At 37.0% G+C, this 23,619-nt stretch overlaps 5 protein-coding genes across 8 annotated transcripts; 2 read left to right on the top strand and 3 right to left on the bottom strand.

The window, feature by feature from the left end:
* Positions 1-835: 835 nt before the first annotated feature.
* Positions 836-4,908, bottom strand: LOC125189064 (uncharacterized). 3 transcript variants are annotated; one of them, XM_048086241.2, is made up of 6 exons: positions 4,641-4,908; positions 2,264-3,385; positions 2,129-2,179; positions 1,933-2,031; positions 1,679-1,834; positions 836-1,169 (listed from the first exon to the last, which is right to left on the bottom strand). In XM_048086241.2, the coding sequence occupies exons 2-6, from the start codon at positions 3,365-3,367 to the stop codon at positions 1,005-1,007; spliced, it is 1,575 nt and encodes a 524-aa protein (XP_047942198.1). In that variant the 5' UTR covers positions 3,368-3,385; positions 4,641-4,908; the 3' UTR covers positions 836-1,004. The 3 variants fall into 3 exon arrangements, with proteins under 3 accessions (XP_047942198.1, XP_047942197.1, XP_088915784.1); XM_048086240.2 differs by having other exon boundaries at positions 2,264-3,382; XM_089059658.1 differs by lacking the exon at positions 4,641-4,908 and having other exon boundaries at positions 2,264-3,391.
* A 2,709-nt stretch (positions 4,909-7,617) lies between these two features.
* LOC125187239 (phosphatidylinositol-glycan biosynthesis class F-like protein) lies at positions 7,618-10,622 on the top strand. 2 transcript variants are annotated; one of them, XM_048083793.2, is made up of 10 exons: positions 7,618-7,778; positions 7,975-8,203; positions 8,285-8,350; positions 8,442-8,484; positions 8,967-9,021; positions 9,385-9,433; positions 9,517-9,584; positions 9,677-9,785; positions 10,136-10,280; positions 10,351-10,622. In XM_048083793.2, the coding sequence occupies exons 2-9, from the start codon at positions 8,039-8,041 to the stop codon at positions 10,250-10,252; spliced, it is 672 nt and encodes a 223-aa protein (XP_047939750.1). In that variant the 5' UTR covers positions 7,618-7,778; positions 7,975-8,038; the 3' UTR covers positions 10,253-10,280; positions 10,351-10,622. The 2 variants fall into 2 exon arrangements, with proteins under 2 accessions (XP_047939750.1, XP_047939749.1); XM_048083792.2 differs by having other exon boundaries at positions 10,136-10,285.
* A 1,290-nt stretch (positions 10,623-11,912) lies between these two features.
* LOC125190846 (Protein kinase superfamily protein) lies at positions 11,913-16,655 on the top strand. The gene is made up of 14 exons (XM_048088252.2): positions 11,913-12,116; positions 12,280-12,403; positions 12,590-12,827; positions 13,095-13,136; positions 13,271-13,342; positions 13,500-13,635; positions 13,780-13,937; positions 14,158-14,242; positions 14,935-15,122; positions 15,243-15,404; positions 15,482-15,631; positions 15,710-15,970; positions 16,077-16,343; positions 16,424-16,655. The coding sequence occupies exons 1-14, from the start codon at positions 12,062-12,064 to the stop codon at positions 16,649-16,651; spliced, it is 2,166 nt and encodes a 721-aa protein (XP_047944209.1). The 5' UTR covers positions 11,913-12,061; the 3' UTR covers positions 16,652-16,655.
* A 745-nt stretch (positions 16,656-17,400) lies between these two features.
* LOC125190848 (ubiquitin-NEDD8-like protein RUB2) lies at positions 17,401-19,316 on the bottom strand. The gene is made up of 3 exons (XM_048088254.2): positions 19,141-19,316; positions 17,896-18,155; positions 17,401-17,690 (listed from the first exon to the last, which is right to left on the bottom strand). Exons 1-3 carry the CDS (start codon positions 19,243-19,245, stop codon positions 17,579-17,581), a joined length of 477 nt encoding a protein of 158 aa, XP_047944211.1. The 5' UTR covers positions 19,246-19,316; the 3' UTR covers positions 17,401-17,578.
* A 1,565-nt stretch (positions 19,317-20,881) lies between these two features.
* Positions 20,882-22,473, bottom strand: LOC148924149 (zinc finger protein CONSTANS-LIKE 3-like). Its single transcript, XM_089059011.1, has 2 exons — positions 21,673-22,473; positions 20,882-21,370 (listed from the first exon to the last, which is right to left on the bottom strand). Exons 1-2 carry the CDS (start codon positions 22,390-22,392, stop codon positions 21,086-21,088), a joined length of 1,005 nt encoding a protein of 334 aa, XP_088915137.1. The 5' UTR covers positions 22,393-22,473; the 3' UTR covers positions 20,882-21,085.
* Between the last annotated feature and the right edge of the window lie 1,146 nt (positions 22,474-23,619).

The following is a 23,619-nucleotide window of genomic DNA, read 5'->3' as shown; positions in this document are numbered from 1 at the left end:
TGACACATTTCTTAGCCGGCACGAAATTTTAGGAATTACATATAAATTAAAGTGTTTGATTAGAGAGAGAAAATGTAGGTAAAAGTATTAAATTAGAGAGAGAAAGAGAAAGATAAATGAATATTTTAATAGGAGTGAGAAAAAGTTGTTGGGTGTATTACTTGGAAAGCAAAAGTTTCCAAAAAAGAAAATGTGTCATCTTAGTTGGGACAAACTAAAAAGGAAAACGTGTCATTTAAGCGGGAAGGAGGGAGTACTATAAATTAAATGCTAGTACTATTATTAACTACTCCACGTAATCCGATAATATTAAGTCGGAATTGTATTAGTCTCATTAATTAAAGTCTCCAAATATTGCTATAACCATTTTGATCCTTAAAAAAAATAAGAAAATAAAAAAATAAAAAAAAGTCTTGACCTTTGTAGCGATGAATTTTGATCGTGATTAAGTAATTTCATCAAATAATGTTGAAATTGAATAAAAATAAATTCTATATTTTGAGGTATCAAGATATATGGAGTAATAGTCGTAATTTAATTGACGTGATTGTTATAGATAATTGAGTAAATCAATTTAAGTTTTCAATAAAATATAAAATTAATTTAAACTAATCACATTGGAGTACTAAGTATTCATATAAGTGCAAAATGTAGTAAACTTTATTTGAGGTAAGAAATTTGGCAATTTATTCAATATACAAGTATTCTTATCTTCCTCTCATAAAAACATTGGTGGCATACTTGGAAGGTTTTTAATCACTATTTCTTTGAAATTAAATACTTAAATCTCACAAAATAAAATAGAGTAATGGATATGGAAGACAAGGATAAGAAATTTTCAAGCAAGAAAAAATTATAGTATTATTGGAAAACTTTGTTCACTGAGGCAGTCAGATTTTCACCAAAATGCCTTAGGATATTGAATATAATGATATTTACAAAATAAAAAAAATTCAAAGACCAGAAACAATCCATTAATGTACAGATCAAAAGAAACATTTGCATTAAGAGAGAGAAGAAGATGAAGAAGATGGTTGTGATGGAGCTGCAGCACTCTTGCAAATAGGGCACCAGTTCTTGAGCCTCAGCCACTGACTTATGCACGCGACGTGATACGCGTGCTCACACTTGACTAACTCCCCGATAGCGTCCCCCTTCACGTACTCCTCCTGCAAAGCACCCGAGATTTCGTTAGATCACAACGCAACGAGCGTGATGCATTCAATTTTTAGTCCGGTTTTGGAAAGAAAACGGAAATTTTCCAAAAATATAAACCGAACCAAAACGAACTGAATTATCTGAAAAATAGAAAACCAGACCCGAAAATCGATCCAAACCAGAAATAAAAATAAAAATAAAAATTGCATAACAATCTGTTCTTCATAAAAGTATCTGCACGAGTTTGGCTAGCAAAACGCAGACGAAGAGGCGAGAAATGAAATTAAAAATAAATTCAGTTTTCGGGTTTTTTGGCGTTTCATATAACCCGAACTGGACCTAAAAAACAAAATTTGCCCAAAAAATGAAACCGAACTGAAATCTGAAAAAAAAGGAACCAAATTTTAAATTTATGTTTGGTTCAGTTCGGATATTTGGTTTTTCAGGTCACCCCTAGATTTTTCCACCCTAAATGCAAGCAAGATTGAATTCAATTTTGATGAACAATTGATGAACTGACCTGGCAGATGCTGCATTTGACATCATCTCCGTCTTCGCCCGATACTTTTTCTGTCAGGGCACCCTGATGTACGCGTCGCTTGATGCACTTGAATAGTTCGTTTTCTGAGAGGGCCGTGCTAACCGTTCCCATGCTATCCCCTAGAGCCAACAACTCCTGCCAAATGCGGATGAGACAATGTCAGGAAAAATTCTTATGCTCGACACGAAGCAAGTATGGAAGACTCTACTATGAAGGAGGAACACGAAAACAACCTCATACGACATGTCATCAATATCCAGTCTCATGTCCCGGTGCTGGTCGTATAGATTGAGGCCACTGAGGAATAAACTCGTCTCCAATGCGAGTATTTGCTGCAGGAAGGTACGAGAGTTCGCATAAAAAAATCCAATTTTGGAACTATTGTAGATCGAATCAGGTACGAAGAATTAATAAGGATGGTTTGAGTACCTCATGTGTCATTTCTTCGTCCTGCTCGAACCTTTCGAGTGCGAGTAATACCTGCAGAGACAAAAATGTACGCATCATGTATCATTTGATCGGAAAACCTAACTCTGAGTTGTCGGATGGCAGAAGTAACAATACCTCAGCAATACCGTCCATATTGTATCGTTGCAACATGTCGCGGTTGGCAAAATGGCTGTAGCCAGGCTCCATTACAGTGTAAGGCATCAAAGTGGACCGATTGTCATCACTATTACTAGAAGGGGAGAGGCTATACGAGCTCAACCCACTCGAAGGGGCGTTGGGAGAGTATTGCTGCGGTAATCTTGGCCAGCCAGTGCTTCTAGGTGGTTCGGGATGGGAGAGGCGGAGGGAGGATTCTCTAAGGCTCGAGGTATTTCTCCCGTTTTGTCGAGAAGAGAGCCTCATTGACCTACTCTTGTTTACGTTACCCGACCCTCCTGTCCTGGCCGAACCAGAAGTGGTGCTATCTGAACCAGAGGCACTGCTGCTCGAAGACGAGGCATGTGTAGATACAACTGTCTGTCTCCCTCTACCAGGCTCGCTGCTAACCCCTTCTAGACTTCTCTTCCTCATCACATTCTTGCAGGGAGATTTTGACCCCGACGATGAACAACTAGGTGGTACGGAATCTGAGACCGCGTTGCTTTTGAGGTTTTTCAGGCACCTACTTCTGTTATTACCACTATTAGTAGTGGGAGAAACAGCAGGAGCTGTCTGAGTATTTTGCTTGTTCGGACCCGAGGTATTCTGAACCCTTTTTCGAGTTCTAACACTCGATGGAACACTCCCACTACCATTTTTCGCCACGGGATTCTGTCCAGACTTGCTTGCTGATCCAGAGTTATGAGCTGCAAGACTCCTACCCAGTGAGGATGTCGACTGTGAGGCTTCTGAATCGCCCGACTGACTACTTTCAGGTTGATCAAATGGCAACCTTTTCTTTGTATCAAGATACGACGCCTTTTCCCTGATCACCACAGAACCACTCTTAGACAAAGCTTCAACCGCTCCATTCCCGCTTGAAGAACAAAACGAGGACTTGGGGCTTTTGCCATTGTCCGAGCTTCTAATTTTCGTATTCTGATTCCCGTACTTGATTCTTCCACTGCATCCTATTCGGTTACAGAACTGAACATTCTGATCCTGGGCCGAGCTTGAACTAACGCCTTTCCTAGGTGCTCTACTCGTAGCAACACCTCTTTTGCTGGAGTATCCATTCATGATCGACTTTCTATTCTGCTGCATCAAGATATGCACATTTAGCCTTCACCGCTTAATCAAAGAGCACAATACACACTACTTCTCGATCAAGAAACAGTATAGTTCCCCCTTTTCTCCAAAGCTATAAGATATGCTAAGGTAAACAATCCAAACTAGTACAATGAATTTAGGATTCGAATGAACGAAATCAGGCTAATCAGGCCAAAACAGCACGCATTAGGTAAACATATAAACCACCAAAAAGGCTTACTATAACAGCCATATAACTATTTAAACTATTACCTAAACGAGCAACGTTATTGAGAAGCTAAATCGAAAACTCACAATCCAGTATCATGAGAATCACTGAAGAATGAAAATAGTGCCTAGTTTAGATTAAAACTAACGATTTTCCAAAAAGTTTCTCAATGGTGAAGAACATACCAGAATACGAAATCAGAGACAGCCGCGGAAATAATCATCATAGAAGAGAATAAAATAGCCATATAGTACTACATATTAGCCTCATCTAATACTATCAACTAAGGCAATTCAAGCTCTTTAACTGAACCTAAACGTTCAACGTTGTTAACAAGCTAAATCAAAAGGTCACAGGCCGGTATCATGAGAATCAATGAAGAATAAAACAGTGCCTAGTATAGATTAAAACTAATATTTTTTTCAAAAGTTTCTCAATTGTGAAGAACATACCAGAATACGAATTCAGAGATAGCCGCGAAAATAATCATCATAGAAGAGAATAAAATTGCAAGACACACATTAGCATCATCTAATACTCCTACTATATATTAGAGCAGTTCCAACTTCTTCTTTTTTTCGGTTTAAGTGTTAATTATATGACAAGTTTTCACTTTTCTTGTTAAAGGCACACTTTATCAGAATCTAAGTCACCAAAAAGGTTCAAGCAAAGGGGATTGATTATTCTTCTTCTGCAACTCTCTTCATCAACAAACAAACTCAAACACAAGCAACATGAGAATTCGATAATCCACATAAATTATGATTATTTTAACAACACGATCATATCAATTTGATATCAGGAGACTATTCAAATAAGCAAAACAAAGTCAGCAAGAAAACCAATAAAAAAAGTCAAATCTTCACCACAAATCATTGGCTATCCATCAAGATTGCAAATTTATCACAGCCCTCAATACAAAAAGTTAATAACATCATCAGAAAAACAATAAACAGATTAAAAGATGACAACTTTGACATAAACATATCAACAAAATCAATACTTTCATCATCAAAATCAAAACTTGATGACAACCTGATAGATTAAATGGAAACCAATCAATATTCCTGTTGTGTTCTTCGCTTTTTCTCCTCCCTTTTGACTCTTTATTCTTTCCTCTTTTACAACGAAAGAAAAAACCAAGAAAAGAAAGAGAGGCTTCCAACAACCAATCTCTTTACAACGAGAAGCCTTTTCTCCCTCTTTTTAAGAGAGAGGAATAAAGAAGGGAATGATTTAAATTTAGTATGAAATCATATTTGCGGATAATAACAATAATTACGAAGATCCGAGGATAATGGGAGACTGAGTATTATCAAACCATAATTCAAAATTTAAAACCATAAAACAATTTCCATAACAAACAAACGAAGCGCTGAATTGCCGTGCTGCCTTTTGAGTCTCGTCAGCGGATCTCAGCCGTTGGATTTTTTGCCGGCGAGATCGGACGGTTGGATTTTGGGATTGTTGGGCCGCCTAAACGTCGGCTTCCTGGGCCCACTGGGCCTCGTGACTTATCCAATCAGCAGGTGATTATGTAATGGAACACATAACTAACTCATTTGGGCCACATGTGATGTGCACGTGTTGCATTGTTCTAATCCCATTGTTAAAAAGATTATTCCTATCCACATTCATATTCAACATTATAAAATATGTTCAAGATTATCTAAAACACTCGAAATTATCTTTAAATACTCTGTTTGAATCCCTTGTAAGTTAAGGGTGAAAAAGGATTAAATTGAACTTTAACTTCTTCTTTTTTTGTAAGTATGGTAGTCTTGATACGGTTTCTTTAATTGTATGAATATATTAGAATTGAATCTCTGAATACTGACCATCTAACATAATTTTTATATTTATTCAAATAAACTATTTAATAATATATGAAATATATCATGAGTCAACAACATATTTACACGTAATAGGAAATTCGTGTATAAATAAAAGCCATAGAGCTAAGATAAATATAGTACTACAAGAATCTTTATTACTTTGAAACAAAGTCATTTATAAGTCCCTACACTAATGGACAGTGTCACAACTCACAATAGCCTAAAAATAACTAAAATAGCTAAAGAACAAAAATACCCATTTTGTTGTGGATGAAAGCAATTAAATTACCAAAGCCTTGTTTTTGTGGCCTCAATTTTAACTTCTATTTTTGTTCTATTAACAATTGCTATAATTGAGTCACTATCATCCTTTATTATCATTGGAAGCCTAATTATATTATTTCGGACAAACGTGATTTGGTTGGGTGGCGCGATCTTAGCAGCATTGTGTTCGAGTCATGTTCACATAATATAATACTTTATCCGTCTCATAATAATTGTCATTTTTATTGTGGGCACGAGTTTGTACAGAAAAGTTCGTTAGAAACGCTAGTGAAATGTGTTACCCACTTTTTTATATTAGTTTAATAATAAAATATGAAGGAAGTTAGTTAGTGGAACGTGATTACCATTTATGGTAAAAACGAAGTGTGATAATTATTATGGAAATGGAAAAGAGTGACAATTATTGTGGGACTGGGGGAATAGGAATACTATTCAATACAAATTTGGATATATTAAACTCTACATATAAATTATAATTAATGTGAATTAAAATGGCATACACACGTTTATTACATGTAAGTAACAGGTAAAACTAGAGTATTACCGTATTATTACTATGCAATTCGAGTAGCGGAATTTATGGGTCGGACATAATCACACAACATAAAAGTTGATAGTTGGCATCAAAAGGAATAGACGATTGTCGTTAACAATTAATTACGATAAAATAACAAAAGCAATATCAACCCCAAAAAAGTTGAAGCATAAGAGGGTGGCGGTGAAGTTGGTGGTTCACCTCCTATCCATTTGGATCGACCATTGATTATGAACTACTCCTTTCGTTCGATAACATGAGTTTGATTTTGACTCAGATAGTAAGGGTAAACTTTTAGTGAAATGTACCAAATTTTGCTTAATGAATGTACTCACAACACAAGCAACTAATAAATGACATTCCCAAAGCATCGAGCATACCCGAAAAACACTCTCTAAATGAGCTCCTATCGGCACAACCAACATAGACTCTCTTCGTTGAGTTCGTTAATGAAAAATTTAGTATCCTGAGTTGTTAATAAAACTAAGAAAAGCGTTGATTTTCCTGAAAGGCTTCTCACTAACTATTTTCTTAATTTCTCAAATCTAACTTATCTCCATTATGATTTTTGTATTCATTTAGGAGTAATATTTATGGTGTGGGAAATGGTGACTTTTTTAGGTGGAAAATTGAAAATCTCCCTCATTTCACCTACCGAATCAATTATATTTTCGGTGTAGGAGTATTAATTTTCTTTTTAAAAAATTATTGGTTATATAGTAATGACCCTTTATTTAATCATGACTCATGAGCATGTAACCTAAATTAACTAAACCTAATTACGAGTTCATAGCCTTTGCTAGGGGTGGTATGTTTAGTACAATTGGATTGAATGTATAATATGAGGTGTTACTATTCATCTTTAAATTAATAAATTAAATTTATAGTATAATTGAGTATAATCTTATAAATTACTTATACTTTAATAAATAAAATATTTGGGTCCTTTTAGAGCATCTCTGGTGGCGGACTTTTCACTAGGACTTCCACTAAGACCGCCCACAAAAACTTCCTGCCACGTCATCACCAGGATTTTCCATTCCACTGCCACATCACTAGGACTTCCCCTGTACTAGGACTTCCCGCAATTAAATTCACAATTATTCAATTTACGGAATTAGAATTTCGACGAGCCATATTTATAAAGTTCTAAAAAAAAATTGAATTTTAACTCGGACGTCCGACCGACGCCACAATGGCGGACGTCCGGTCGGACGTCGCGTGGATATCCGACGTCCTCACGGGACGTCCGTTCCTACCTTTTCCTTCACAATGGCGGACTTTCGCGACGTCCGACCGGAACGTCCGCCGGTGGAGAGCTCTTATAGATTTCAATAAAAAAATTTATTAGCCCAACAAACGATCAATTTATTAAACCTTGTATTTCCCCAAATAAGCCCATTATAATCATCTTTTCCCAAGCTTCCTTCCCCAATTCACTGAACGATCCCGAATCTCCATTTCCGCCGGCGTCTTCTCATCTTGGAAGGTTCTCCACCGCCACTCACTTCATCACAGGTTTTCTTCTTCCTCATTTTTTTTTTCAGTTTCTACTAGATAAATGAATTTATACTAGTTGAAATTTCATGTTGAATTAGGGCACAGTTGTGAATGGTTACTGCTTTTGTATTGTCAATTCTTATCTATAATAAGATCCTATTGATTGGCATATTGTGTATGAAATCAAAATGGCTGAATTAGTTTCTCTCATCAGCTCGAAGGCTTGATGTGAAGTAAAATCAATAGTATTGGGTATCCTTTTTCCACCAGCTACATCAATGCAGGAAGTAAAATCACCCGAAAGTAGGAATGATTCGATACGGCTGCTGCTGCTATTGCATCTCACATGTGTGCTTGGCTTAGCTTTAGCTTTCTGGGCAGCACTTGATTTTTGTTCACTCGTGCTCATCCAAAATCCTTCCCAAACTCTCTTTATTGTATGGGTATGTAAACCTCCACATATTCCTACATTCAGTCTTCTGGAATTTTGTGGTAACTTGTTTTGCTTTTGTGCTCTCTTTCAGGCTGTGCTTGCTCTTGTTGTGATCCCTGTCTTTAGTCGGTTTCGTATCGATCCTGATCAATGCTCTGTAATTTCATTTTTGTTCCCCTATTGTCTGTATTTCTCGGCTTTCGTTTTTAAGTTTTTGCTGAATTCAATTGTTTTCTGTTTCTTTCCAGTATGTTAAAGCTATAGTGAGAGGACTGATGGGTCTCCCTGCAGGTTAGGGCTATAAACTTCGTTTCGTTTGTTAGTTCTCTTCCTTCTTATAGATGTCTGTTTATATTAAGAAAATAAAATTGACTTTGTGAATAGACCGGCATTAGAATGGAACTTTACTAAAATGCTACTGCTGAAAATGAAATGCATTTTAGAGTTATGCTTTAAGATCCTAACTGTTGTCTCAGAATGATGGTAATTGGGCTGATCAGAGAAATTTGATGAGAATGAGAAAACCTCTGTCATGACAACAAGAGAGGCCAGGGGTTGTAATGTGATTCAGTACTTGTAAATTATTTCTCACAGTAATAGGAATCAGGAAGTTCAGGATAACTGTGTAGAACCTATTTAGTGTTCCATAGTTATGATATAATAACGGATAATTACTCATAAGCTACTCCCTTGCTTTGTGAAACTAATTCATTGTTGCTCTCTATTGACATCTGTGCTAAGATGAGCTTGTGTTTAATTTTTTATACTTGCAGGTGCTTTAGTTAATGCTCTTGGAGCAATTGTATTGGGCGCACCAGTTGGAATTCAGTACGTGAATTTGTTTTGCACTATCGTGATTTTAAAAACTAAACCGTTGATTTGGTTGGATAAAAATGGATATAATCTGACAAATACTCGAGCATTTACAAAGTCCACTACGGTCAGCCAGTTCCTTCTGGTTTCCAGTCTCTGATTTTTGGACCTTTTCCTTTGTACGATTGTCATAATTTGAACTCTTTCCTAGTGTGTTGTTCGGTTCCTTTTGCAGTACCGATAATGAGTGGTGTGGTCTTGGCAAATTGGTAGCCTCGCTGTTGATAAGATAGTTATTTACCTATGAGAATAAGCTGGGGTATACTTGCATACAACGAGTAATAGTTGCTGATCGATACTTCCTTTTTGCTGTTACAGGCACTTCAAAAAGACAGTTCACTGGTCTCTTCTAATGTCGGTTTTCACAGTAGGTTTTCCTCTATGAAACCATTCTTTTGCAAGCTATTATGGTTGTCTTGGCTCATGTTTGCCATGCTGTGTTTGATGCAGTTTGCACCTGCAGCTTCTGTATTTGGCTCATCATGGACCGACTGGCATCGGATATTCGCCCACTCAAAGTAAAGTTATATACTACCTCACGATTCTCTATGTGCTAAGGCAATTCCTTTAATCTTACATGGTCCGGGTTCTCATTAGTACAAATCTCCAGGCCAATGCGACCCGTAGATTTTATAATCTGTTTGCCTGCACATGGAGCCATCATCGGGGCTTGGTTTGGTGCGTGGCCCATGCCTCTTGACTGGGAAAGACCCTGGCAGGTGCGGAACCTTGCCTCCCTCATCTTAAAATATATATCCCATCTTGAAATAGTTCTTTCAAGAATGCTTCAGTCTTTTTATGTGCTTTTGCTATGCATCCCATTCAAATTCAAAGTGACACATTTTTTTTTTCGGATTCCACTGAAAGTGACACATTTATAAGAATAGGAACATAACCCTTCTACTTTATTCTCTCAATTGACCACACTAAACAATACTGCATAAAATGTCCGTATTGGAAAAGAAATGGTTCACTTTGAATGGGACACAAGGAGTACTATTTTGTGTTTTTAGTTTTTGAAAAAAAAGTCTTCAATATGTAATGTGTTGTATATATGCATTTGATACAGGAGTGGCCAATCTGTGTGACTTATGGAGCTATTCTTGGCTATTTGATTGGCGTTATGGCATCATTTGGATCTGTTGTCTATTATCATAACAGACAACATCATGCTAAGAGGGAATAAATATGCATTGCTTCACAGTTCTCATCTTGTAAGGTATGCATCAAAATTGTCTGAAGGCTCAGCAAATTGTTTGGTTTTGACGAATAGACTTTTTGCAGTGCCTATTTTCCTGGTCTCAAAGTATCGATGTGTCACGATTCATCCTTACTTCATAGCGGAGGCGAACGAGGCTAAGGTGCGATGAGAGGATGCATTAGATCTCGTTCGCCTCCACTACTAACGTTGATCACACCCAAGACTCAGAGACAGGGTGCTTTAGATAAGTTTGCTACTTATACAAACTGCAAATGGCGGAGCAATACTTTTTTAGTGAATGTGTTGGTTTTTACTCCTTCCATCCATTAAATATAATCAATTTTTTATCCACAAATACTCATCTCCATTTAATCATTAATAAACACCATTTTACAACATACTAATATTTATACTTTCAATATAGTACTACTTTATTACCATTTTTATCACATGGTCCATTTCCGATTATTTCTCCATTCAAAATACTCCATTGACGTTTATTAATCCGGTAGGCCTATTTTTGGTGTTTTTTAACATGTTACTCCCTCCGTCCCCGATTAGAAGTCACCCTTAGACTGGACACGAGTTTCAAGAAATGTAAAGAAAAAATGGTTGAAAAGGTTAGTGGAATGTGGATCCATTATTTTATATTAGTTTTATAATAAAATGTGGGTGAATTGAGTTAGTGGAATATGGGACTTACTTATTATTTAAGGTAAAAATAAAGTATGACTCTTAATTGAGGATGGACCGAAATGGAAAAGTGTGACTCTTAATCGGGAACGGAGGGTGTACTATTTGACAAAAAAAAAATATTTATGGTAGTTTTCTTAAAATCTAAATACTAAATCTAAATATTTATTAAGTCATATAAGGTTATATAAGGTTATATAAGCATTCTAAATATTTATAAGTCATATAAGGTTATAACTTATAAAAATTTGTATGGTCTGTTTTTCCAAAATCTAAATACTATAATAATGGATTCTTAGAAAAATTCACATTACTTAATGTCGAATAAACAGTGAAAATAGTCTGAAAGTCGTCTTTCGTTACGCGTAGACAGTGGCAGCACACGTGTCAGTCGTTTAATACTTTTTGATATGTACAAGCATATATTCATTAGGCTCCTTACACTTCTCAAATTTTCTAATAATTTTTGGAGATTTCTTTACATATGATGACAATAATACAATTGTAGAAAAAGATAAAATAAAGTATTACATAATTAAAATAGAAAGAAGCACATAGTTATTTTTTCATTTCAAAAATCGTGTCTATATATGCATTTAGATTTTTAAAAATAAACCATAATTTACCATCAAATAGATTAACTAAGTAAAAACGGTCACAAATAATGTAGAGTTAGAAAATAAAAATAAAAATAAATGGAAATTGGTGAGCCGAGGCTTCGCCATGGATTGCACCACTACTTTTGTCAACCGAGCAGTTGCACCGCAACATTGGGCCGGCAATCCCCGAAAATGTCGCTGCACCGCATTCTCATCTGCACGTCTAGAGTTAGCGGCTTTGTTGTGCATGCTCTAAGGACTTAAAAGATTAGTACGATAATATTTTGTGGGTATTTTGATATTTGTAAATAAAGAAGGTGGTAAATTGTAATTAACCATTTTGAGGCACCGAACCCAACCGCTTAAGCCAAAGAAACGAAAACGTATTTATATTTCTTCAGCTGCGCATTTTTACAAACAGTTTGGATCCATCAGCGAATGGGATTTCCACATCAAAATTCGTTGCAAAACTAAGCAGTTACCTCCAATTTCCATATCCGCGATGCGCCTCGTCGCCTGCTTGAAGCGTCGACGTCTTCCTCTTCATCATTTCCCGCGTAACTTCTCCCCCTCACTCTCTGAGCGCCGTGAATTTGTTTATTTATTGTTCAATGCTTTCTGTTTCTGGAGTGCCGCGTGTCGATGAAATTTGAATGATTTTGTACTGAATTGTGAATATTGTGATCGGTTGATGTATATATTGTTGAATTTCATGTGCAGCTGTGAGGAATGGAAACCCCGATGAGGCGATCAGGTTGAGGCTGATGCTTCTCGGAGGGCACAGCTGTCTTGTAAACAGAATGCATGGTGGTGATAGCTCATTCAGATTGCTGCAAGCTAAATTGTGAGGAGATGGAGTTTACATTGTGTTCATCTTAGAATTTTTCCCTAAATTATAACTGATGAACCCAATTCTAACAGTCAGTGTCGAACATATGATTAGTTTGTTGCGGTATTTCACCTAGTTTTGGAGCAGCTTGGTTTTTCCTTTTCAATTTCTTATGCTGCCGCCTGCTTGTGTTGAATGCAGTTTCTCTAGTGATTACTCCAGTGTGCATGGTGAAAGTCCTTCTGCTGAGTATGCGAGGTTGAGGAAAGAGTCACTAGAAAGTCAATTCGGACGTATGCTGGGTTCGAAAAGTGTTTCTGTTTTCTACCGTTTTGGCCCATTCTTAGCTTTGTACAGAGCTGCAATAATTTCATTCTATGTGTTGAAGCTGACTGTTTGGCGCTTCTTCGTCCATGATATGGACAAGCGTTCGGTTAAGGTTAGTTCTGATATGTCAAAAATAAGTGTAAATTGGATATCTTGGAGAGTTTTTGGACAAAGTAATGTTTCTTCTATTATATTGGGCAGAGATATGGTACATGGTTTTGATCATTTCTCCCATTAAGGACATTAATTTCATAGTTCATACTGAATTATGTAATACTACTTGCCTTATAACTGAAATTTCATTATTCTGGTTGTTATTTCCTGTTGTACCCGTCTTATTTGTCTAACCATGGCTTACATGCGGATTGATATCTTGCAGTTTCGTGAAATGCTTATTCGCTTGGGGCCTTTTTATATCAAGGTAAGTTGTGTTTCAATTGGATTAATGGTTTCTATTCTGTTGATCTTCTTAATCCTTATTCTGTGTTATTTGGTTGACTATTAAAAATCTGATTGGGTGAATGTTGGTTAAACCTATTCGTTTCTGATTTACAGCTCGGTCAAGCTTTAAGCACAAGACCAGATATACTTCCTAAAGTGTATTGCCAGGAACTTGCTAAATTACAGGTACACATATGTTTGATTTTTGTTTTCAAATTCCGATGGTTACTCAACAGGCTTGGGTATCTAATATTTATACATTAATCTTGGTGCGCACATTTGTCCTTGTAATTTGAGATACAACCTCTATCAAGAATACCACTGAACTCATTATTAATGTCAGGACCAAATTCCACCATTTCCGACTGATGTTGCCATTAAATCCATTGAGTCGCAGTTGGGGATGCCAGTATCGAAGCTATTCGCTGATATTAGCAAGGAACCTATTGCTGCAGCATCACTGGGGCAGGTGTATAAAGGTTAGAGAACCGAGATCTGTTAAGATAACTTATATTGGCATGCACCTCTGGTTGTTTCTTGGTAAGAGAAGTTAAAATCAGGAGGTCTAGTGGGGACTTGTGAAAACTTAAACTAAATATGTCTTTTTGTTTCAAGTTTTGCAGCTCACCTGCACTCTGGAGAGCTTGTAGCCGTAAAAGTTCAGAGGCCCGGAATGTCCCATTTGTTGACCCTTGATGCCCTTCTGTTTAATATGATTGGAGGCCAACTTAAGCGATTTGCCAAAGCTCGTAAAGACCTGTTAGTAGCAGTCAATGAAATGGTGAGCTTCCTGAATTCCTCTTCTTGGACAGAGATTACACTTAAAAAGTATACTTTTGCTTCTTGTGGATGCGGACAATGTTATTCTTTTATCATATCTAAGCATGCTATTTCTAGTTAGAACTAAATCTGGTTCACATATACTATCGCTGAAATGGGGTGGTTGTTGGGATTTCAAAACCCTAAACATGATGAGATTGTTGAACTTTGCCAATGGATAGGTAAGACATATGTTTGAGGAGATTGACTATATTTTGGAGGGTCAAAATGCTGAGCGCTTCGCTACCCTCTATGGCTGCAAGCCCCGTAAGTTTTTTCAATTAAGTATGGCATCTTTGGTGTTCTAACTTTTGGGTAGTGTGTCTGCTCGCATCTGTCCACTTGTGAAGTTCTAGTGACCTTGGATGTGAAGTAGACACTTCATATGGTAATACCACATAAAAGTACAAATCTTTTACCATGATCAAGCTATTCGTGTCAGTTGCCTCTTGGAATTTTATATACTGGGAGAATTGATGTTGACTCTAGAGAGCATCTGAATTCATTGTATCTTTTATATGAATATAACCCCGTGTGAGCCTTGCTACTGCATTTATGAGTTTCTGAAACTGCTAGAGGGTAACCTGTAACAGATTTATGAGGTTCTTTCAGTACATTTTCGTCTAATCTCAGTCTTTTGATTTTTAAGATATCCTAGATAGTTTATGAAGACCAGGCTGATGGTGGTTTCTTGTCCATAGGTTTTAAAATAAACTATTGTAGATATTTTTTAACTTCTCCTTATGAAGCTAATTCTCCCTACATACATCTATTCAAGAAAATTTTGAATTTGTTTAATTATATGAATTGTGCTACTATCTTTTCTGAATTGGGACTTGAGTTGGAAATAAAACATACTTTGATATTTGTGGGATTTTTTAATTTATAGGTTCCAGTCGTTTAGTTTTAAGCTGCTCATGTGCATGATGTATTACTTGAATATTTTTACTGATTTTCAGATAATGAGGAAGCAAACTCGAAAGATACTGTAGGACATCAGCAAGTCATTGGCATCAAGGTTCCCAAAATATACTGGAATCTGACCCGCAAAGCTGTCCTTACTATGGAATGGCTTGATGGAATCAAGCTCACTGATGGTAATCGTCTGAGAGATGCCTGTTTAAACCGTAAGCAACTTATTGATGAGGTAATCAAAGAGGGCAGGGGCCCTAAATAAGTGATCTGCTTTTCCTATCGAGTTCTTCGATTTTCTTGTGATTTAGCCTTTAATTTATAAAATTACCTGTAACGGGTTTGTAAATTTTAGGGTCTATATTGCTCACTGAGGCAATTGCTGGAGGTTGGATTTTTCCATGCCGATCCCCATCCTGGAAATCTAGTTGCCACTGCAGATGGTTCCCTTGCTTATTTCGACTTTGGCATGATGGGTGATATTCCACGTCACTATCGCGTAGGGCTTATCAGAGTGGTAAGGACCATTCTACCATTCTTCCAACTGATCTTATTCCTCCTTGTTTAATCTATTTTCCTAACATTCTTCCCCAGTTAGTGCACTTCGTGAACCGGGATTCTTTGGGTTTGGCAAACGACTTTCTCTCTCTAGGATTTCTACCCGAAGGCGTTGATGTTTATTCTGTCTCAGATGCTTTAAGAACATCATTTGGTGATGGGACGAGACTATCCCAAGATTTCCAGGTCCTCTTAATTGGTGCACAATACTTGTGATTTGTTGAATAACCTCAGTCGTCAAACTTCTTCTTCCTCTGGATTCAGGGCATAATGAACCAGCTGTATGATGTTATGTACGACTTCAATTTCTCTCTTCCTCCGGATTACGCCTTGGTGATAAGAGCCTTGGGATCACTTGAAGGAACTGCAAAAGTTCTCGACCCTGGTTTCAAAGTAGTCGAAAGTGCATATCCGTTTGTCATTGGTAGGCTCCTCAATGACCCAAGTCCCGACATGAGGAAAATCTTGGGCCAACTCCTGATCCGCAATGACGGCTCTATAAGATGGAACCGGCTGGAGAAACTGGTAGGTGGCTTCTTACGCTCCCCATTAGCTCGTTTCTTCTTCAAATTCACAAAAATACACAAGACAACCCGGTCGATAATGTTATAAATGCGTTGCATTGTTTCAGATACTGGCAATATCCGAGCAAGCTGACAAGACCTCTCCAGAATCTAAAGAGACGCCTTCAAATCCATCGGGATGGAAAGCATTCAACATGCGGGCCGTTGTTGCTGCCACCGAGGATCTTCTTCACTTCATTCTGTCCAAGAAAGGTTCCAAGGTACGGGTTCTTCTCATCAGAGATATAATCAAGGCAGCCGACACTTTCCTCGAGGAAGAAGTAGTTTCTTGCTTCTCTGAAGAAAAGCTTCGAACAAGAAGTTTGAACTACGAGGTTAGTCTCTGTATGGTCTCCCATCCATGCAACATCGGATTTAATCATATGATTTTGATGGGTGGCATTAAATTCGACAGGAGGACGAGGCGATGCTGGCGAGAATGATGAGTGGTTTGGAATCATTTAGACACGCGGTGAAGTTAGCTCCGGAGGTGTGGAGTGCAATGGCTTTACGCCTAGCGTTAAAACCCGAGTTTCAAAGATTTGCATTTGATATATTAGTAGCACTCTCGGCACACTCTCGCCGCAAATTGCCAGATTCTCTCTGGATTTGTATATCTAAGATTATGCACAACTTCGCCTGACATATCTTGTACAGCTCTCTCACTCTCTCTCACACACACACAAACACAAAAGCAGCGACGGAGCAGGCATAGGCCAAGCTGCTGCACCAAGCGGGGGCTTGGCCGGAGCAAGGTTGGGTCGGGCGGAGAAGAGCCGAGTCATCTTGGATCTATACAAAAAAAAAGAAGAAATTGACATATTCCTTCCAAGTCTAAATTAGATGTCTCATAGTATTATACTTGTGCACGTTTAAAGAAATTGTTTAATTTTATATAAAAAAAAATTGGTAAAAAAAGTTGTTGGAATACATAACCTACTTTTTTATATTTAGTTTTATAATAATTATGATGGGAATGAATGGAATGTAGGTTTCATACACTAAAAATAATAAAAATAAAATAAAATATTTATAACGACTATTTAAATAAGAAAAATGTGAACATTTAATAGGAATGACAGGAGTAATAACTAGGAGTACAAATATTTTCAACCTAAGGGCAAATTGACATCAAATTTTGCTCCATCTTATAATTTCTAAAATCAATTGGAAAAATTATAAAGTTTAGGTTTATTCATAATTATTACATACCGAAAAAATCTAGTCACATTGAAAATATATTATTAATATTTAATCAAAAGTTGTTTCTTTATGAATAGGCTACATCACTTAAATCACATGAGAGATATTATATGATTTTTTCGCTACATCATTTGAATAGGCTACACCAATTAGCTCACGTGGCAATTAGTGAAATTAAGAAGCGTAGTATGAAGTAGCAAACACAACAACAAAACACCCTTAAAATTGCAATTAGTGGATCATCCCACAACCACGACAAGAGTTATCAGGATATCTTAGGAATACCCAAAAAAACATAAGTACAATAGTTCAAGGTGGTGTCTAGAGCGATTTAGGTGTCGTCTCGTTGGCACGTGAAATCGAACCCTCAGTGGCTACCACCCCTCAACGCAAGAACAAGGTGAAGAACAGAGCCACCCTCGATGTTGTAGTCCTTCGCAGTTTTGTCGTCTCCAAGCTGTTTCCCCGCGTAGATCAACCTATCACAATAATTTCAGTTACTGCATCAATCATCAAAGTTCCTTATTTTAAGATTGTCTAAAGTGTTGAAGGTAATTCTTGGCACAAACAAGCATGTAAAACCAGAGTTTAAAGGCAACATTATCAAAGATTCTCTCTCTGTCCATTTTCTACCACAGCATTAAGTGAGACAGCATAAAGAGTGGTTAAGGGTGTGCAACGAACCTTTGCTGCACTGGAGGAATTCCTTCTTTCTCCTCCACTCGTTCCTTAATCCGGTCAATGGTATCAGTAGGTTCGATATCAATCTCAATTTCTTTTCCGGTAAGGGTTTTGACCTTGATCATTGTTCCTCCACGGAGCCTCAAAAGAAGGTAAAGAGTTAAATCTTTCTGGACATTGTAGTCTGCCAAAGTTCTACCATCTTCCAATTGTTTACCAGCAAATATGAGCCTCTGCTGGCCAGGCGGGATACCTTCTCTATCCTGCAAGCACCAATTTCTCATTACATCAAAAGTTGTTCGATACGAGCACGAAAGGAAGATGAACTGTGATAGAGTTTTGCATCCTATGGCAACTAAAAATACATCTAGCTCTCAAAAAAACTTCACTACTTCAAGATATACAATCTTGTGCAGATCCAAGATGGCAAGCACCAGACAGTTTGCAAATGCATCCACAATTTATCTGACATACAATCTGCATTTAAATACAACTATATCCAACACACACACAAACTCCACTAATATGAGCTTTTAAACAACTCATTTCACTACTGGTGAATAAACATAAAAAAATATACTATGTAGTTTCAAAAGACTGAGCTAAATAAAGAAAAACCATCATGTAAACAATGACAGGCTCAAGTTTGGGATAAGTCACCAGGAGAGAGTGGGCACAATATACTCAACAAACGACAATATCTATAACACTAGCACAATAACAAAGACGAACACAGAACTATCTACTCTGATAACAAGCATAAACAACTACAGCCATTTCTTTCTACCCAATAAGTGTTGCTTCATGATCAATATTTTTACAAAAAGTCTCTATATTCATTGTTTGGATCCAACCAGCTCATTCCAAGCCACAACACTACCAACTCAATTACTACGATTTTCGAAAAACAGAAAAACATATATCCATGCAAAAAATCAGCTCTGAGGCACTAAACACTAAATTTTCACTAATTCCCGACTAAATTCCACAAAATCCAGACGATCACAGCAATATAACGAAAATAGAGCTCAATCAAATCCAGGCGTGCAGAGTAAAGAACAATCCAATCAAATCTCAAAACCCTAGCTCAATCAACTTAATACACCACATACCAATGCAAAAATCCGAAATCACCCGACCACGGCAAAATCAGGAACATCGACCTAATCATAATTGCAATACCGACACAAAACAATCTCATTCGAAAAGAAAATGCATATATATTGAAAAAAAAGTTCAATCGGAGACCTGAATCGCGGCCTTGACATGGTCGATGCTGTCGCAGCTCTCAACATCAAGCGTGATTGTTGATTTTCCAGATTCTCCGGTAAGGGTTTTGACGAAGATCTGCATCTTTTCTTTTCCCGCGTAATTTCTACGTCGCACTGATTCTTAGCTCTGATTATGATCAGATTTGAGTGTTGGAATTCAGGTTAAAGCAGTATTTATATGAGTGGAGAATTTGAAAATAAATAAATAAATAAATATGATAGCATTATACTAGTTGACTATAGATATACTAGGAGTCTAATCTATGGTGGTGTTTGGTTTTCAAGATAAAATAATACGAATATACAATTTAGGATTGAGTTGTGAGATTATTTAGCTATGACTAATTATCTCGTGATTATCCATCTAGGATTGAATCATAAGATTCAATCTCATGAACCAAACACACTACAAATTTAATTCGGGATACAATCTTGCAATCTGATACACTATGGTGGCGTTCAGTTGTCATGACTAATTATCATGAGACTATTCATCTAGGATTAAGTTGTGGGGGTCAATCTTATGAACCAAACATGATACATATTTAATCATGAGATTCAGTCTTGCTAACCGAACACCCACTATATATACTGTCAAAAAAAATATATTGAAGAAACTATCATGCTATTATTAGTTTTTTTTTTTAAGATTCAATATACATGCATTTAAGATGACTCGAATCCCTAACTTATTTATTGGAAGACGCTTGTCTTATCAACTCTTCTACATTTTATCGTTTATAGTATTATATATCGGGTTAATGGCTACTTTACCTAAGAACTTCATTCCCTTTCTAGTTAGATTATTGGAATCTCAACACTTGCATTATTTTAAACTATAAGGGAGTGAACCGATTGAAAGTTTTGTTCACATGCATATTCTCATGTCTATGGAGGAAAATAAATACAAAGGAATGAGAATATTTTCCAAAGATAAATGTTCTAAAAAGATATACGTATTGTAATAGTATAAATTCTTCATCTTCTATAGCTTCTTGTTATGGGTTAGAGCATTTGTTCTCTCTCAATATATATTTTAATCAAGCATTTATTCTCTATATTTAGCATACGTTTTATAAAAAAAGAATTCTTTTTAGTTTTGAATCTACAAGATTCCCGTCGTAGTGGGTTGATGGTTTTTTTTTTTTTTATCTTGGTGGGTTATAACTTTTTTTAGTTTGAATAAAATAAATAGTCAGATATATCTGAAATTATTGCAATTGTAATTATGCTATGAACTTTGTTTTCGACATGTTAACGGTTATATTAGCAAAATTTATTCAAATCTATTCCTGAAAAAATATCCAAACGCCTCAAAGTTGAGGGAAAATATCCCAGCACCTAAAATTCAAGAATCCTACTCAGTTTTTCAAATAGTACTAAACATAATTAGAGGTGGATCTAGTTTAGCCTTTTGAAATACTTTATTATTGGGCTACTTAATAAACCAAACTGGGCCTCAACGAGTTAAATATATTTCGTATAATGGGCTTTGATGAGCTCTATATTTGATGCTTAAAAAATGTGATAATAATCGAAGATAATTTATGGAATATATTAATTTTATAATCAAATATAAGTAAAATACATCAATAGAATATATAATCTATTTAAAAATAAATAAATAATAACAGACCAAAATGAAACATATCATTGCAAACAAAGCGAGTAATTCACATGTCCCTAAATTAGTGATCAAAAAATGCTTTGGGCGCGAGTTTAATAAATTGCTTGAGTTTCTTCGCAATTACTGTATTAATTAAAAAAGATTACAACTTTATTCACATCACACCAAAATGAAACAACCTACAAAATCGATAGCTGAAAACAATGCATCGATGAGCAAACAACCCTCCTACAAGTATGTACACAAACAAGTACAACTAGCACCCATATCATTTTGTCACACAACAAGCACGTGGCTAAAACGTCGGGACGACGCCGTACGATGCATCGGCCTCGACTTGAAGCTCTAGCCGCCTAGCGAATCTCCCTTTGATCCTCGGCCTCGTCTCCGCATAAGCTTTTCTTGAGGCGTACCGGATCGTCTTATCAAACCTTCGGTTCTTCCTCTTCTCTTTGTACCTCAATACCCTCGCCTCCCTCTCGATTCTCGAGAGGGGGACGGGGACAGCTTCGGCCTTGGGTGCGTCGGCATTGGGGTTGTGGTCCGGCACCAGCCCTACTTCTAAGGACGAAGACGACACCTGTCATGATATATACATAATTGTATAGTTAGTATGAACATGTAAATTCGAATAAACAATTTATGATGGTCTAATTTTAATAAAGTTTTTTTTGAATTGATTGAGATCTGAAAAATCAATAGAGAAGATGCTAGAAACTAGAAAAGTTGTCACAACCTAAATGCGAGCATTTAATTCTCACAACAAACTAATTGACTTTTAATCATCACAAAGAAATTATTGATTTTATAAGAGCAATAATGCATAATACTATATAGTATATGTATAATAAATTAAATTAAATAATTTTAAGAAAAACTTACGCTTTGGCTAATGGATTGTGAGGTGAAGTTATACATAAACGGCTTCGAGACCGGGTACTCGACATCGTAAGTCGGGTACCCATCCACTACCGGACCCGGGTACAAATCCGACCCGAATCCTCTCTCGGTTTGAACCGGCACAACTCCATCCGCCGAATATTGTTTCTTACCTTCAATAATAGTATCACGACCGGTTTTCTGCTCCATGATTATTAGATCAAGGTCCGGATCCGGGTAAGGGTCCGGATCCATATCGCCAAATAAATACTCCGCGGACTTGTTAAACTCGGGCGACTTGGATTCATCGACGGGCTTGCTATTCGGGTCGGGCAGGAGCCAAGATGCCGCCTCGGCCTCCTCCTCGGAGAACTCCTCAGCGGAGTGGGGGGATCTGGCGGCGGGGGCGGTGTCGTAGAAGGGTACGACGGGGAAGCGCTCGTGACGGCGGGCGAGGGGGTTGGCAGAGTGGATGTCGGCGTCGCAGGTGGAGCAGAGCGAGGCAGCGTCGGCCTTGCAGGTGACGGTGGCTGGCGCCTGCTCGCAGACGTCGCAAATGCAGACGCGTGCGTGGCGGCGAGCCGGCTTGTTCTCCGGGGAGTGGATTTCACCGTCACAGGCAGCGCAGAGGAAGGCGGAATCGGCGTGGCAGAATACGGTGGCCGGCACCGCCTTGCATGAGTCGCACGGCTTGGCCGTTAGGCTCCAGCTGTCGCTGCTCATGATCTCGTGATCAAATTTCCTATTTTTTTTTCTCTGGTTTAGAGAGAGAGGGGGGACAAATGGTAGTGTAAATGCTATTGGAGTTAAGAGAGTAGTAGAAAGGAGCTAAAGCTGTGTGTATGGGCGATCTAGAACATAGCCAATCAGAAGTTGACAGGTGGCGGAGTCTTAGCCATTGGTGAAGGACTGAAGATAGGGTGTAAGAATTTCATTATCCATATTTAATAAAAGTAATAGTCAAATAATGAAGTATTTAAATAATGAAGTTTGGTAAAATTAAAATCTTCAAACAAGGAGTAAATAACTATTTTTACTTCCATTTTTTCATGTAATTTTAATACTAACACAACCAACGTATATCTATGAGTTTATAACTTTTCTTGGACAATTTTTTACCTAGTCCAATATTGATCAAAGTTTTACTAAAGTGTGTTTACACTATACAATGGATTAAGAGTTTCTTTATTTACTTTTATGTAATTCGAATCTGGCTTGTTTATACATTCGTAGCTTGCATTGAAAATTTCAACTTTTCAACCTACTTAACTAATGCTACATATAATACACCATTAGCTCATATCCAGTCAATTAAATGCTAGACAATCAATTGTAGTTGATAAAATATACCCATTAGGTCATAAATAATTTATTAAGATCAATACATAATTAACTAACCTGCTAAATTAATACTTTATGCTTGAACTTTCAAGAGAATAATACTCCAATATTATTCCCAGCCGTTTTCCTCTCTCTCTTTCACTATCATCTTTTTCTCCCACCTCTATACTTGAAATAGGAATAAGTTTCCATCATAGATGTTTATATATTGAACTGACCTTTCCTAGTTACGTTTTTAATCCTCCAACTATTCACTAATGCCAATTAGAGTTTCAATTATGTAATACTATGCTCTAAGAAACTTAAACAAACCAAATCTAATCCCACATCATTTATGAATCTTCATTTCAATAAAAAAACAGATCAATATCACTTGTAACAAAATCTTGATTCAATTTATTGAACACCCCCCTAAATACAGATAAATTAATTAAGTGTGTGTAAGGTGGCCTAGTGGTAGAGTGGTTTATGGTCTCGGGTTCTAGTCCACCATGTCGGGGATTTTCTATTCATTGCCTATTAGAAAATGATATTAATTGAATCTTTATCTGATCAACATGCAGGCTATAAACTCTAAAATCAGATCAATGGTAAAACTATTCTGGACAT

This window comes from Salvia hispanica, chromosome 5 (assembly GCF_029641045.1).
Source record: "Salvia hispanica isolate PSC_SH4W2 chromosome 5, Shi_PSC_v1, whole genome shotgun sequence".
NCBI lineage: Eukaryota > Viridiplantae > Streptophyta > Magnoliopsida > Lamiales > Lamiaceae > Salvia > Salvia hispanica.
The sequence above is the reverse complement of the archived record's forward strand: the minus strand, read 5'-3'. Positions and strand labels throughout refer to the sequence as shown.